Source organism: Sebastes umbrosus, chromosome 7 (assembly GCF_015220745.1).
Source record: "Sebastes umbrosus isolate fSebUmb1 chromosome 7, fSebUmb1.pri, whole genome shotgun sequence".
Lineage (NCBI taxonomy): Eukaryota > Metazoa > Chordata > Actinopteri > Perciformes > Sebastidae > Sebastes > Sebastes umbrosus.
This window is the reverse complement of record NC_051275.1, coordinates 25,387,421-25,399,783: the sequence shown is the minus strand read 5'-3', so window position 1 is coordinate 25,399,783 and position 12,363 is coordinate 25,387,421. Positions and strand designations below refer to the sequence as shown.

At 35.8% G+C, this 12,363-nt stretch overlaps 2 protein-coding genes across 3 annotated transcripts in view; both read right to left on the bottom strand.

The window, feature by feature from the left end:
- The window catches only part of brwd1 (bromodomain and WD repeat domain containing 1), a 28,614-nt gene extending 26,120 nt beyond the window's left edge, over nt 1–2,494 (bottom strand). The window contains exons 1-4 of the mRNA XM_037775189.1: nt 2,037–2,494; nt 1,872–1,930; nt 1,740–1,769; nt 1,486–1,545 (exon numbers count right to left, since the gene is read on the bottom strand). Coding sequence (XP_037631117.1) covers nt 1,486–1,545; nt 1,740–1,769; nt 1,872–1,930; nt 2,037–2,073 — 186 coding nt within the window. The 5' untranslated portion in view covers nt 2,074–2,494. The remainder of the gene's footprint in view (nt 1–1,485; nt 1,546–1,739; nt 1,770–1,871; nt 1,931–2,036) is intronic.
- Nucleotides 2,495–6,359: 3,865 nt separating this feature from the next.
- Nucleotides 6,360–11,192, bottom strand: LOC119492037 (glutamic acid-rich protein-like). Of its 2 annotated transcripts, none has more exons than XM_037776369.1 (6): nt 10,942–11,192; nt 9,896–9,934; nt 7,763–7,843; nt 7,630–7,659; nt 7,335–7,499; nt 6,360–7,221 (listed from the first exon to the last, which is right to left on the bottom strand). In XM_037776369.1, the coding sequence occupies exons 1-6, from the start codon at nt 10,960–10,962 to the stop codon at nt 7,138–7,140; spliced, it is 420 nt and encodes a 139-aa protein (XP_037632297.1). In that variant the 5' UTR covers nt 10,963–11,192; the 3' UTR covers nt 6,360–7,137. The 2 variants fall into 2 exon arrangements, with proteins under 2 accessions (XP_037632297.1, XP_037632296.1); XM_037776368.1 differs by having other exon boundaries at nt 7,335–7,502; nt 10,942–11,176.
- Between the last annotated feature and the right edge of the window lie 1,171 nt (nt 11,193–12,363).

Sequence of the window (12,363 nt, the reverse complement as noted above, 5' to 3'; positions counted from 1 at the left end):
ATTTCTTGATTTGAGACATATATATAGGTAACTATATTTATGACATCGTGTGGGCTTTAGCTGTAAGTAATATTCTAGACAACAAAGACAGAGTAGTGATATGAGATCACTACTGAAACAATTGGTCGATCATCAACAATTTTGATAACCCATAAGGAGACTAAAATACCAAACTGCCTTCGTAAATGTAAGGATTTGCTGCTCTCTTGTAAATTCAAACAAGATATGGAAAGCAATTTGATTGAAGATGACACCTTAGTTGCCCTAATGCAGATGTTTTTGTAAGACAACAACAATGCCAAATAACCTTCTTAAATGCAAGGAATTGCTAAAAATAGTTGTCAGTTGTCCTAATATATTTGGGTTTTTGTAGGATTTTATGTAATGTAGGAGACTAGTCTGGTCAGTCTGGTAAAGTCTGCTTCATTTGAAAACTTGTAACCAAAAAACACGACATTTATGTTGCATTGTTCTTCATTTGAGACTTATGTATATAGGTAACTATATTTATGACATAGTGAGGTCTTTAGTTGTAAGCAATATTCCAGACAACAAAGACAGAGTAGTGACATGAGATCACTGCTGAAACAATTGGTCAATCAAACAACAATTTTGATAATCCATAAGGAGACTTGTAAGGATTTGCTGCTCTCTTGTAAATTCAAACAAGATAAGCAATTTGATTGATGTCACCTTGGGCTGTCAGAACTTGTGATCGACATATTTCACTGCTTTCTGATATTTTTATAAATAATCAACAGATTTATCAAAAATTAAAATAGCTGTTAGTTGCCCTAATGCAGATGTTTTAGTAAGACAACAATGCCAAAAAAACTTCATTTGAAAACTTGTAACCAAAAAAACACCACATTTATGTTGCATATCTCTTCATTTGACACTTATGCATATAGGTACGTATATTAATGACATAGTGAGGTCTTTAGTTGTATGTAACATTCCAGAAACTGCCCTCAACAGTTTTGTAAGAATAAATGTCTGACAGAGGGTTAGTTTCATGTGTGCTTCTCAACTCCTTTTTCTGAGAGGCGTGGCTTATTATGCAAATATGTCTCTTCATTTTTTTTTTATGGACCAATCACAGCGCAGGTCACATGCTAAGTAACGCAGCGACAGTGCATCTCGGCTTCTGATTGGCCGAGCGGAGAGAACGTCTCGACGTAAGCAAAGAAGCCGAACTAACCCACCCTTTTCTGCAGTACAACAGAGTCAGTCCAGTAAATAATATTAAACCCCCTCTCTATCCAAAAATACTAGTTTATCTGAGCGACCAGTTCAATCTTGACAAATTAAATCAGCGGGGAACGATTTAAGACATCGTAAATAACCCTAATTTAAGAGAATCCAACATTATATCCAGCAGGAAACAAGAACAAAGAGCGTAAACAAGAAGCATGCACACAGAGTCCCATCAGTGTCACACAAGACAAAAACAACCCTTAATAATAACATAATATTAAATCTCACCACGTCTTCATATGTTCTCGGGTGCTCGTTGCCAAGCCAGTCCAATCTCCCAGGTAAAAGCTGTTAAAAAAAACAACAGCTTGGTAAGAAAACACCACATTAAAATAGTAAATAAAGCCGGCTGATGTCAAACGTGTGATGTCATTAAAAAAAGTCGAGTAACTGACACAAGTTTGAAGCCCCAGACTCGACGGTTAGCAGCCGTTAACAACAGTTAGCAGCCGTTAACAACAGTTAGCAGCAGATATACACACCTGATATTCCTCTAGTTCGCTCGCCAGGACCTGCAGTGGATTAAAAGAGGTAATTCAGATTAGACTATTAACTCTATTATAAACTAGCTATTGTTTTAAATACATTACTAGTGTAAAAAAAGCAGCTCTCACCTCAGCCGCTCTCCGACATGGACCCGTTGTTAGGAAACGAGAGATCAAGTAATAGAGCTCTGAAAACAAATTTGGACAGTTAGTGACCGTTAGAAAAACAGCAGTTGGGATTATCAGTTAGTAGTTTAAATGATCAGTTAGGGATTACTTTCTGCGGCTTCTTACCCGACTCAAGGAGCGAAATGTTCCGATTTTTGGCCATTGAATAATCAGCCTTGTGATTTTTGGAAGAGGTTGAAAAGAAAATGTTAGGCTAACTTTATGGCTACCGGATATATTTATTTAATTTCAGTTACACAGCTCTCTTCTTGACCCCCTCCACGGTTGCTGCTCCCGCTTTCTATTCAGCCTGTTTGCAGTCGCCATTGGAAGGATGAGGCCCTAGCTAGCACAAGCGATACGACTTACTTCCGCCCACAGCGGAGGAACACAGGAACAAGGGGGTCGGGGTGGGGGAGGAGCGACAACAAAAGAGTTGGTACGTTTAAGCCCTGTTTGGTTAACAACGTTGATATTATTTTATGGAAGTCGAGTGTTGACACGATTTCCAAAGTCGCGAGTAAAAATAAAAAACATTTAAATAAAAATAATAAAATTAATTTACACAAGGCGCAGTGATCTAACGGCCGCCCCCTTGTTTTTTTTTCGAACCAAGGTCGTGAGTTCTGCGCATGACGTCATCAGTAATGGTTGCCAATTATTTGTTTTACTTTAATCTCTTGATTGGTAAATCTGCTTTATCAATTTCTTTTTTATTATGTATTTAAAACACAGACAAAACCAACAATACACCAACACACAGTGGCCACAAGAACTAAACATCAGACTTAGATGATAAATAGTACAATCACATAAATATGTAGTAGAAAATATCATAGTATCAATGTATGTATATTTATAAGGATAAGGAAGCACTCAGTTACAGTTGATTACAATAGACAGTGATGCAACAATAACATTTTAAGAGAAATAAAAAAACAAAATAAATAAGTGAGTAACTCGATAATAAATAATAATAATAATAGTAAATCGACAATATCTCGCCTTATGTCCCAAAAATATCACTTTGCGAATTTTCAATATTGCAATCTATCAGACCCTTTAGTACAATATTTGTAAGTCTTTTACCAGCATATTTGAAATAGGATGTCGAAGAAATCACCCATTTTACATTTAAATCTACATGCTAGATATTCCATTGGTATTTGCTCAAATATGCTTTATCAATTTTGTAAAATCATCAATCCAGTCTTCAAGGGGGGGAAAGACACAATAATATTACTTAACGTAAGAGTATGCATCATATTGCATAATATTACTAATATGAGAGTGTACGTTAGCCTGTTGGTTAGCAACATTTGCATTATTTTATGGAAGTCGAGTTTTGACACGATTTCCAAAGTCGCGATTAAAAATAAAAAACATTTAAATAAAAATAATAAAATTAATTTACACACGGCGCAGTGATCTAACGGCCGCCCCCTTTTTTTTTTTTTCGAACCAAGGTCGTGAGTTCTGCGCATGACGTCATCAGTAATGGTTGCCAATTATTTGCTTTACCAATCTTTATCAATTTTGTAAAATTGTACACAGTAATATCATGAGTGACTTTATTTATTTGTAGTACAAAGAGGTGAGTTTATAGTGCCCAAGTCCTAGTTTTTTTGGCAGTGGTTGAGTGTAACTGTACACTTAAGTACAATTTTGAGGTACTTGTACTTTACTTGAATACCATTTTATGCTACTTTATACTTCTACTCCACAGATAGCCTAAGTAGTTACTTTGCAGATTCAGATTATTAATACAACATATAGGTAAACTTAAAATGTCTACAAAATGTTGTGTATTAACATAGATTAAGTAAATAATAAATTTGCTTTATCAATTTCTTTTTTCAACAATATTTTTTATTATGCATTTAAACAACAAACACAGACAAAATACAACAATACACCAACACACAGTGGCCACACAAACTAAACATCAGACTTAGATCCCTAACACAGAGATAGATAGATATATAGATAGATAGATAGTAACTTTATTGATCCCGAATGAAATTAAATTTTCCAGCGTCACAGTTCCATAGTGCAAAACATGTTGGTAATGGTATAATACAGTAAAAAACAGTCTATAAATGTGCAGAGTAGAGCTGTTGGTGGTGTGCAGAATTTAAAAAGTAGCTTAGTCTAAGTCAACATTTGCATTATTTTATGGAAGTCAAGTGTTGACACAATTTCCAAATCCACGAGTAAAAATAAAAACATTTAAATAAAAATAATAAAATTAATTACACACGGCGCAGTGATCTAACGGCCGCCCCCTTTTTTTCTAACCAAGGTTGTGAGTTCTGCGCATGACGTCATAAGTAATTGTTGCCAATTTGCTTTACCAATCTCTTGATTGATAAATTTGCTTTATCAATTTCTTTTTTTCAACAATATTTTTTATTATGCATTTAAACACAGACAAAACCAACAATACACCAACACACAGTGGCCACAAGAACTAAACATCGATAGATAATTCATACAACACCTCACACAAAAAGTACTTAAATCATATATCTTATACTGTATATACTGTATATGTTCTTAATATGCCTTGTACAAAGTATTTCTTATATATGTACATTTATACTTCCTGATATGTATATGTTCTTAATATGCCTTGTACAAAGTATTTCCTTTTATAATTGTAATATAACTTATTATTTTTAATGGAGCTTTTCAGCAAAAAGCATTTCACATGATTGTACTTGTATAACCGGCATGACAATAAACATCTTGAATCTTGAATCTTGAATCAGACTTAGATCCCTAACAGATAGATAGATAGATAGATAGATAGATAGATAGATAAAAATATACCAGATATAAAATTAAAAGGAGATGAAGAAAAACTGTTAAAACTGAATATAGTGCAGGGTAACAACTGAGATACAGGACTATTAAAAATGTGAATATAGTGCAAAAAGTGATATAGTGCTGAATAATAAAATATAGGAGATATACAGTAGAGACCAGGGGATTAAGAAATGTCAAATATGGAATATGATGTGGGATGAGAACTAAGGTAGAGAGGTTTTTTAAAAATAGACTAAAGTGCAAAATAATGCTTTACATTATTGGTATAATACAGTAAAAACCAGTCTATAAATGTGCAGAGTAGAGCTGTTGGTGGCGTGCAGAATTAAAAAAGACATAGAATTCTCTACATATATATATATACTGTATATACACACACACACACACACAGGGTAAGCATTGGTATTATCTATCACTCACCTGTCAGCGTAATATTAGTTTACATGGCAAGTATAGTTATCATTCCTATATCAAAATGATGAAAATGAAACAACCAGAGCAAGTATTGTTAAATATAAAGCTAAAAATAAGATTTTTACCAACATTCAGTATTTTGTATATTGTCTGGTATAACTGCATGACTGTGAATGTAACACCTTGTTTTTAACCCAACTAGTAAAGCCCTGTGCTACATTTGTAAACAATGAAGTTAAACAGCCATTATTTTGAATTTTGAACATTACTACTTTACTCACCAGTAACACTGTATTATTTTTTATTTTTTTGTAATTAGTATTTTATTGATTTTTTTGTAATTCGTATTTTATTGATTTTTTACTTTGTCACATTTTGGTCAGGAAATCAAATTTCCCCTATATGCAAAATAATGATATAAATATAAAATATCTACAAAATCAAAACAAAAAACAAAAGAAACAAATCAAATATATATTCTTACATTAATCTGCGCCATGATCTAATCTAATTGACAAGCAACCAATTAATTCTCAGAAACATAGTGTGTATGTGCGATCATTGTGTGATGGTATGTGCTTTAATTCAACATCTGTCCAGATTAAAAATGTATTCCTAATAGTCTCCCAATTTATGACGTATGATGCCACTTCTGTGAACCATTCCTGAAAAGACAGCTCACCTGGATTTCTCCAGTTTCTCATAATAATTTACATTTCCATAAATATACTGATTTGAATAAAGTCCGTGGCTCCACAGTGAGGTCAATTGTGGATCAGTAACTGTATTTATATGAATGTGTACTGTATGATGCAACTAAGTACAGATTGAGCATTTAGCAAATCAGTCCACCTATTTTAGGTTTATGTCCAAGATTTTTTGAATTCACATATATAAACCTAATATCCAAAAGTCTCCACTAATCCTATTATAATTTATACTGGAAAATGGGTTTGAAATTGAAATTAAACTTAGTTCCAGACATAAGTATTTCCTTTTTTTTGCTGTTATTTGACAGTGTAGAGACAGACTCAAAATTGGGGGAGAGGAATTGAACCTGAGACGGTGCAGTTCTGCCCATTATTAGCTACTTCTCACTGAAGTGGTTGAAATAACTATAACAATTAATTTCAGTTAATAAAAAAAAAAAATCTGAAACCAATACTTTTAACTCGATCACGTAAATAATTGAAACGAAAAAGACACTTTAGAGGAATTCCCACTTTATTTGGCATTTTATACCATTCATAACAAAGAAAACATTTTTATTTTATTTTTCCTTTTTATAAAAAACGGAGGAAACTGTACATTGGAAGAGAAATCCCCAAACCGCAATGGATATATCCACAAATATGTGGCATATACATTTTGTAGACTGAGGTGAAAATACAGTAATCCTAAAAGGATAAACCAGTATGATTAGCTCTGTAATGCATTGTTTTGAGCACAGCTGAGTATGGATTAGACTAACCATCCTGAAATGTACCATCAAATGACAGCATAAAAAACACAAGTCCAGTACTAGTGAACATGATTAAAGTGAATGTTGTGAACGAGACTTTTCTTTAGCATAGATCACAACTTTCAATCATCCTATTCCCTATCAAACACATAGTATTACGATGTATTAAATTCCAAAACAGTACAGGTTACAAAGTCCCTCAAGACGCCTCGGGAATGTCTCGGGTAAACTCTCCCGGAGTTGAACATCAAATTCCTGATATAGGCACGACTTCATGTCATGCAGAAAACTACAACCTAAAAGGCAAAATAAGAAGCCAAAGAGACAAGACAGAAAAACAAACCAACACAACCTGACCGAGAGGCCATGAAACTGAATGGAGATTGTAGTATTGTTTTTTAAAAATGCACGTCTGCCTAAAAACATTACTGTCTTATGAAAATAGTAGATAAAAATATTCTCTGCATTGTACAAGAAACGAGGTACAGGGAGCCCTGGCACATGAGTCTAGAGGTGTCACTACTACTCTGCTGTTTTATCATCTTCCTCCTCAGCCTTGTCTTCTGCCTCCTCCGCCTCCTCCTCCTCCTCATCTGCTGCTGCAGCCTGATGAAGGACAGAGAAAACATGCTTTATCAGTTTGGTTCTCTTTGAATATTGTATATTACAGTGCAAATTTCACATGGCAAGAGTCATGAAGAGGCCAGCTTGTAATATACCTCTTCAGCTTTGCCATCTCCGTTTTCTGCAGGAGCCTCTTCTTTCTCAACCGCGGGTTCTTCTTCTTCTTCCTCCTCCTCCTCCTCCTCTTCTTCTACAACTTTCTTTGCCACTGGCTTGGCCTTTGCTGCGGCTTTGGCTGGCTTTTTGGCCTTGGCAGGTTCCTTCTATATCAAAAACAAAACAAGCAGCTTGAAATGCACAGTCAAATGCTCACAACGGAGAAATAAAACAGTGCATTTTGAATGGATTCAGTGCTCTATTTCACTGATCACACTAGATTTCTCCACTTACCGTCTTCACCTGTGGTTCTGGCTGTGCCTGCTGTAACACAGACACAACATACAATTATGTGTTAAACAAGCATAGTAATAGTACGATATGCACCATTTTTTTATTTAAACGTCATGGTCTATGCACAACTTACCTTTTTCAACCGCTCAGAAATTCTCCTTTGTTTCTCTGGGCCCTTCTCCATCTTCTCCACCTTCTCCACCACCTTTGCAACCTATAATGAGATGTTAGTTCAGTCATTTTAAAGTATTGATACACATGATACAGAATCACAAGTCCACAAAACATTTTCCTCCATAAAAATTTATGATGAGACAAATGTTTGGAGGGTGCTATGACTGCGAATATGGGGGAAAATAAATAAATAAAACCATTTATTTATTAGTTTTGTTAAATAATTCTTCCAACTCCTTCAAATTCAAAATGTTGTGTCCTTATCAGAATGAAAATTTAAATACTGGTACATTTTATGTACATCAAAATTGTATTATTTGTAACAGTTTAACTGCTTCTGTGTGCAGTCATTCACATATCTCTACATAATAGGTACTCAACAGGGAACTCAATAGTAAACTCAGATTTCTTATGCTGAGATATCATCACCATTGACAAGTAATGCTGCATAACTGTACCTTATACTTTCATCTTGGGGGCTTAATGTGTGATTTGTAGCAAAATGGTGTTTGTTTTTTTTCCTTGTTAAAAGTTTTTTGGTGTCATTTTTCCTCGTCCAATGAGACTGTTATACTGTAAAGGACAGAGGGTGTCGAATCTTGTATAGATTGAGGCAAATTTATGATATTGGGCTGTATAAATAAAATTGACTTGACTAAATCACACTAAATGCAGTTTAAGTGTGACTTCCTCAGCTATTTAAACAAATAACTAAACCTATGTGATGCTAACTTAACACACAGTACCCATACATATACTGAAAATGGTGAGATTTTAGGGCATCACGTACGTAACTTAAGAATCAGGGCACTCATTAAAAAGGGGCAAAGATTTGTTTCAAATGTAAAACCGAACTAGGTACCTTAACCCATTGCCTTTGGTTGTGTCATAAATTACAGAAGTACTGGTCTGAAATATTATGGGAAATGGAAAAGATATTTCATAAGGATTTAGAAATGAATCCAATGTCTTTGATTTTAGGAATCCCAAGTACAAATACAACTACTGCAGCCAACAAAAGGATATGTAACATTCTTACATTTGCTGCTAGAAAAAATATATTACTACAGTGGATTAGTGATAAGAAACCCTCTGTTCAAGGCTGGCGTAAAGTCATATTTGAGATGGTCCCTTTGGAATATCTTATAAATATTCTACATGCCAAAGCAGATCAGTTCTACAATATTTGGCAGCCCTATCTGAATTATATTGGACCTGATCTACCCATTATCTTACAAGGAGTCTCCTGAACATGAACTCATATCCTGTGACTTCCCTGCACTATGGACTATTTCCTATGACCCCCTGTATCCTCCTGAGACCCAGCCCATTGACATGTGTCCTCTGTAGTGGACATTTTGTCCACATGCATATCCTTTTACTTTTTTGACCTACTTCATCAAACCCTGGTATATTGTAAAGAGGGCACCCTGGGCTTTCCAGTGATATCAATCAAGTTGAATGTATTCTTGGTTTAATATCACTCTAAAGCCATAATGTGTTAATTTTTTGTATCTTCTAAATTCATTTTTTTAAAGCCTAAATTGTAAGATTTACTTCTAACCCTAAAAAGGAAGGAAATCACAAAAAAAAAGAAATTGGATGACACTTTTTACTCAGTTCCCAGGAGGATATATATTTTTTTGATCTGAGCTGTACCAGTGTTTGTTTGTTTGTTGTTGTTTTTTATTCTTATTGTTGCATTTGTGAAAATAAGAAAACCCAATAAACATATTATAAAAAAAAGAGAGGGGCAAAACAGCAAATAAGAGACTGGCTGCATAATAACCAGCGCCCCCTAGAGGCGGTGCAGTTCCTCTAACCCTATAAAACCAACCAGGTTTAGATCACAACATGAACATTTAAACCAACTAATTGACGTTATCATCATTAGAACCTCAGTTTTATCACTTGCACGATTAAAACATGGCTGCATTAATTCTATTAAAAAGAAACATCCCGTCTCGATCAAGACCTTTTTCTTTGTCTTGGCAGAAAGAAGAACAAAATGTTCATTTGGGTGCAAGTTGTTGGTAGTGTCAGAGAACACAGTCTGGGTTAGTTTGTGGTGAGTTAATACTTGAATACTAACCTTTGCGCTTGGCTCGCTTGGGTCCGTGGTTTTTGCTTCCTTTGAAAGAAAGAAAGAGAAAGAGATAAATTAAAAAGCTAGGAAGAGCCACCATTCACGGCTGAGCTAATGTGGGTGTGTAAGGCATGTAGAGGGGGGATGGGCACCTCTCCCTCCTCTGAAGTTACAAAGACATTATGCAACCTTTAAAGTGGGGAGGGGAGTCCAACACGTTGACTTAAAAGAGGTTTAACCAGTTCTAGTATCTTCCCGCCAAGCACTGCTGTGCATCAGACATGTTTTTGTGCAGTAAGCATGGTGCTGGAGCTACTTTATTATAGGGAAGAGAAGCGGGAAGAGGTGGCCACCCCCCAAAACCTCCACCTCCAAACGCGCTTCTTCTTCACATACATCAATGCAATGTCTCCAATTGTTCCATAACGACCAGATGTGTCGCTGTCTTTATCTTTATGGAGGATATTATCAGCTGCCATGACACTCCACAAAAAGAAAAAGACTAAAACACCTCACCAAGGTCTGACGCGCACCATTTTTGCAGTGCGCACAGCCACACAGAGGTAAAACAAGAATTAAAGCACACAAATCGACAGTGCAAATAACTCCTTGAATATAAAACATGGGCAACTACGCAATATATTTCCTTGAAATGGCAACCTGTTCGTCGACGGTGGTGGTGGTTACACCCCTTTGTCTGATCTCACAGCACACGGTGACGACAAATTAATATTATTCTTATTAAATCCACCATCCAGATACACACGGTTGGGCAAAACAAGAAGTTTGCATTAGATGAGACTATGCAAAACGTGTTGTTGGGATGAAGAAGAAGCATGGTTGCACCGCACTCTAAGTAAAAAGGCGCCACTTCCCTGTTATCAAAACGACAGAGCTGAGGCGGACATTACGCACATGGACACATTTTATTATAAGGCTACATTACAGCGCATGCAAGTTGCAACAAAAAGATACATTTAAGCAAAATAAAAACAAATGTTACTAAATAGATATTTCACATATATGCACACGTGTTTTTATTTTAAACTTACTTTTGCTCCTTTCCTTCCCATTGTTGCTCAGGTTTTCAGAGATAATAAAGAGAATAAAGAGCCTTTCACAGTGTCGTGGAGGGAAGATAAATGAGATATGTGGGTCAGCCAGCCGGTACACCTCTACAGTCTACACCTTCACAAGCCGTCTGTATAACTTCACATTAAACGTCCGAGCAGTACTAAGAACTAGCTGGAACCGGATTGGATCCCCCCTCTCTATGTATATTTTATCCCTTATCCTACCAAACCCTCGCAGAGCAGGGAGAGTGATCCCCCGCCCACGAGCTGCACACTGATTGGCTTGGAGGACCAGGCAGCACATTTTTGAACCATAACATCTTTACCTGTCTGGGCAGGACTGTGTGCCAATCAGTCAGCTAACTCTCATTTATTTAATCACATACTTGTTCCCAGGGTGTGTGTGTGTGTGTGTATGCAAGGAAATGTTATATGAGGCATCAAGATACGATACGATACAGCTTTATTGTCAGTTTGCACTGAAATTCATTCTGCATCCATAGGCAGCTCAGTTTGAGAAAAAGTACACTGTAAACAATTGCTGTTAATTTACAGCAGGATTTCAACAGTATTAACCTGTTATTGCTAAAAACAATGCTTTACTGTTCATACAAAAGAAAACCTGTTAAATTACTTTAGCTGAACTATAATGCATTCTTAAAAAACAACACTTTACTGCTGATCAACTGTCTAAAGTATCATCAGTAACAGTTTCAAGCTGTATTTTTTTTAATTCTGGGACCTGATCTGCACATGTGAGGCTTGTACATTGTACATGATTGGAAAATCAATGAATAAGCTCTGTGATGTTCTTCACTGACAGGTTGTTCTGGTTTGCATTCTGTGCTTGTAGCCAGCTAGAGACAGACATTTTGGGAAAAGTGTCAACAAGTCTAGTATAGCCTTTTTCAGTTCAAACTGTATTTTTCATTAACAGTACAAAGCTGTACATTTTTCAGCGACAGTATAATAATGTTAATTTTTCAGTAATATAAAGGCAACCCTGCTGCCAGTTCTTTACTGTTATTTTACTGGGAAATTCTTAACAGTGTACACATACAACAGACATACTGTTACCATAGACAGACAGACAAGTAAGACCCATCAGACAAAAAAAAAAAAACACATCACAATTATTCATACATAAGCCATTACAAAATGACCATCTGTCCTCTGGATTTACATGTCTTTAGCAGCACATTAATTATTATATAGCAACAAGATGGACTGATGGACAAAAGCGTTCTTTAGCCTGATGCGGTTAAATGTAGGGACTCTGAATCGCCTCTTGGAGGGCAGAAGTTGATATTCCCCATTTAAAACATGTAAGGGATCAGAAGAGATGTTGTTGGCACGTCTGAGCATACTCTTGTTGTGAGGTGCTTGTTGTTGTTGACTTGT

Bases quoted from the DNA above. Each gene is read 5' to 3' on its own strand.
- LOC119492037 (XM_037776368.1), bottom strand. From the start codon at position 10,962: ATGGGAAGGAAAGGAGCAAAA. The intron at 7,844-9,895 runs GTTAGTATTCAA...ATCTCATTATAG, and splicing joins CAAGCGAGCCAAGCGCAAAG to GTTGCAAAGGTGGTGGAGAA. The intron at 7,503-7,629 runs GTAAGTGGAGAA...TTTTTGATATAG, and splicing joins CAGAACCACAGGTGAAGACG to AAGGAACCTGCCAAGGCCAA.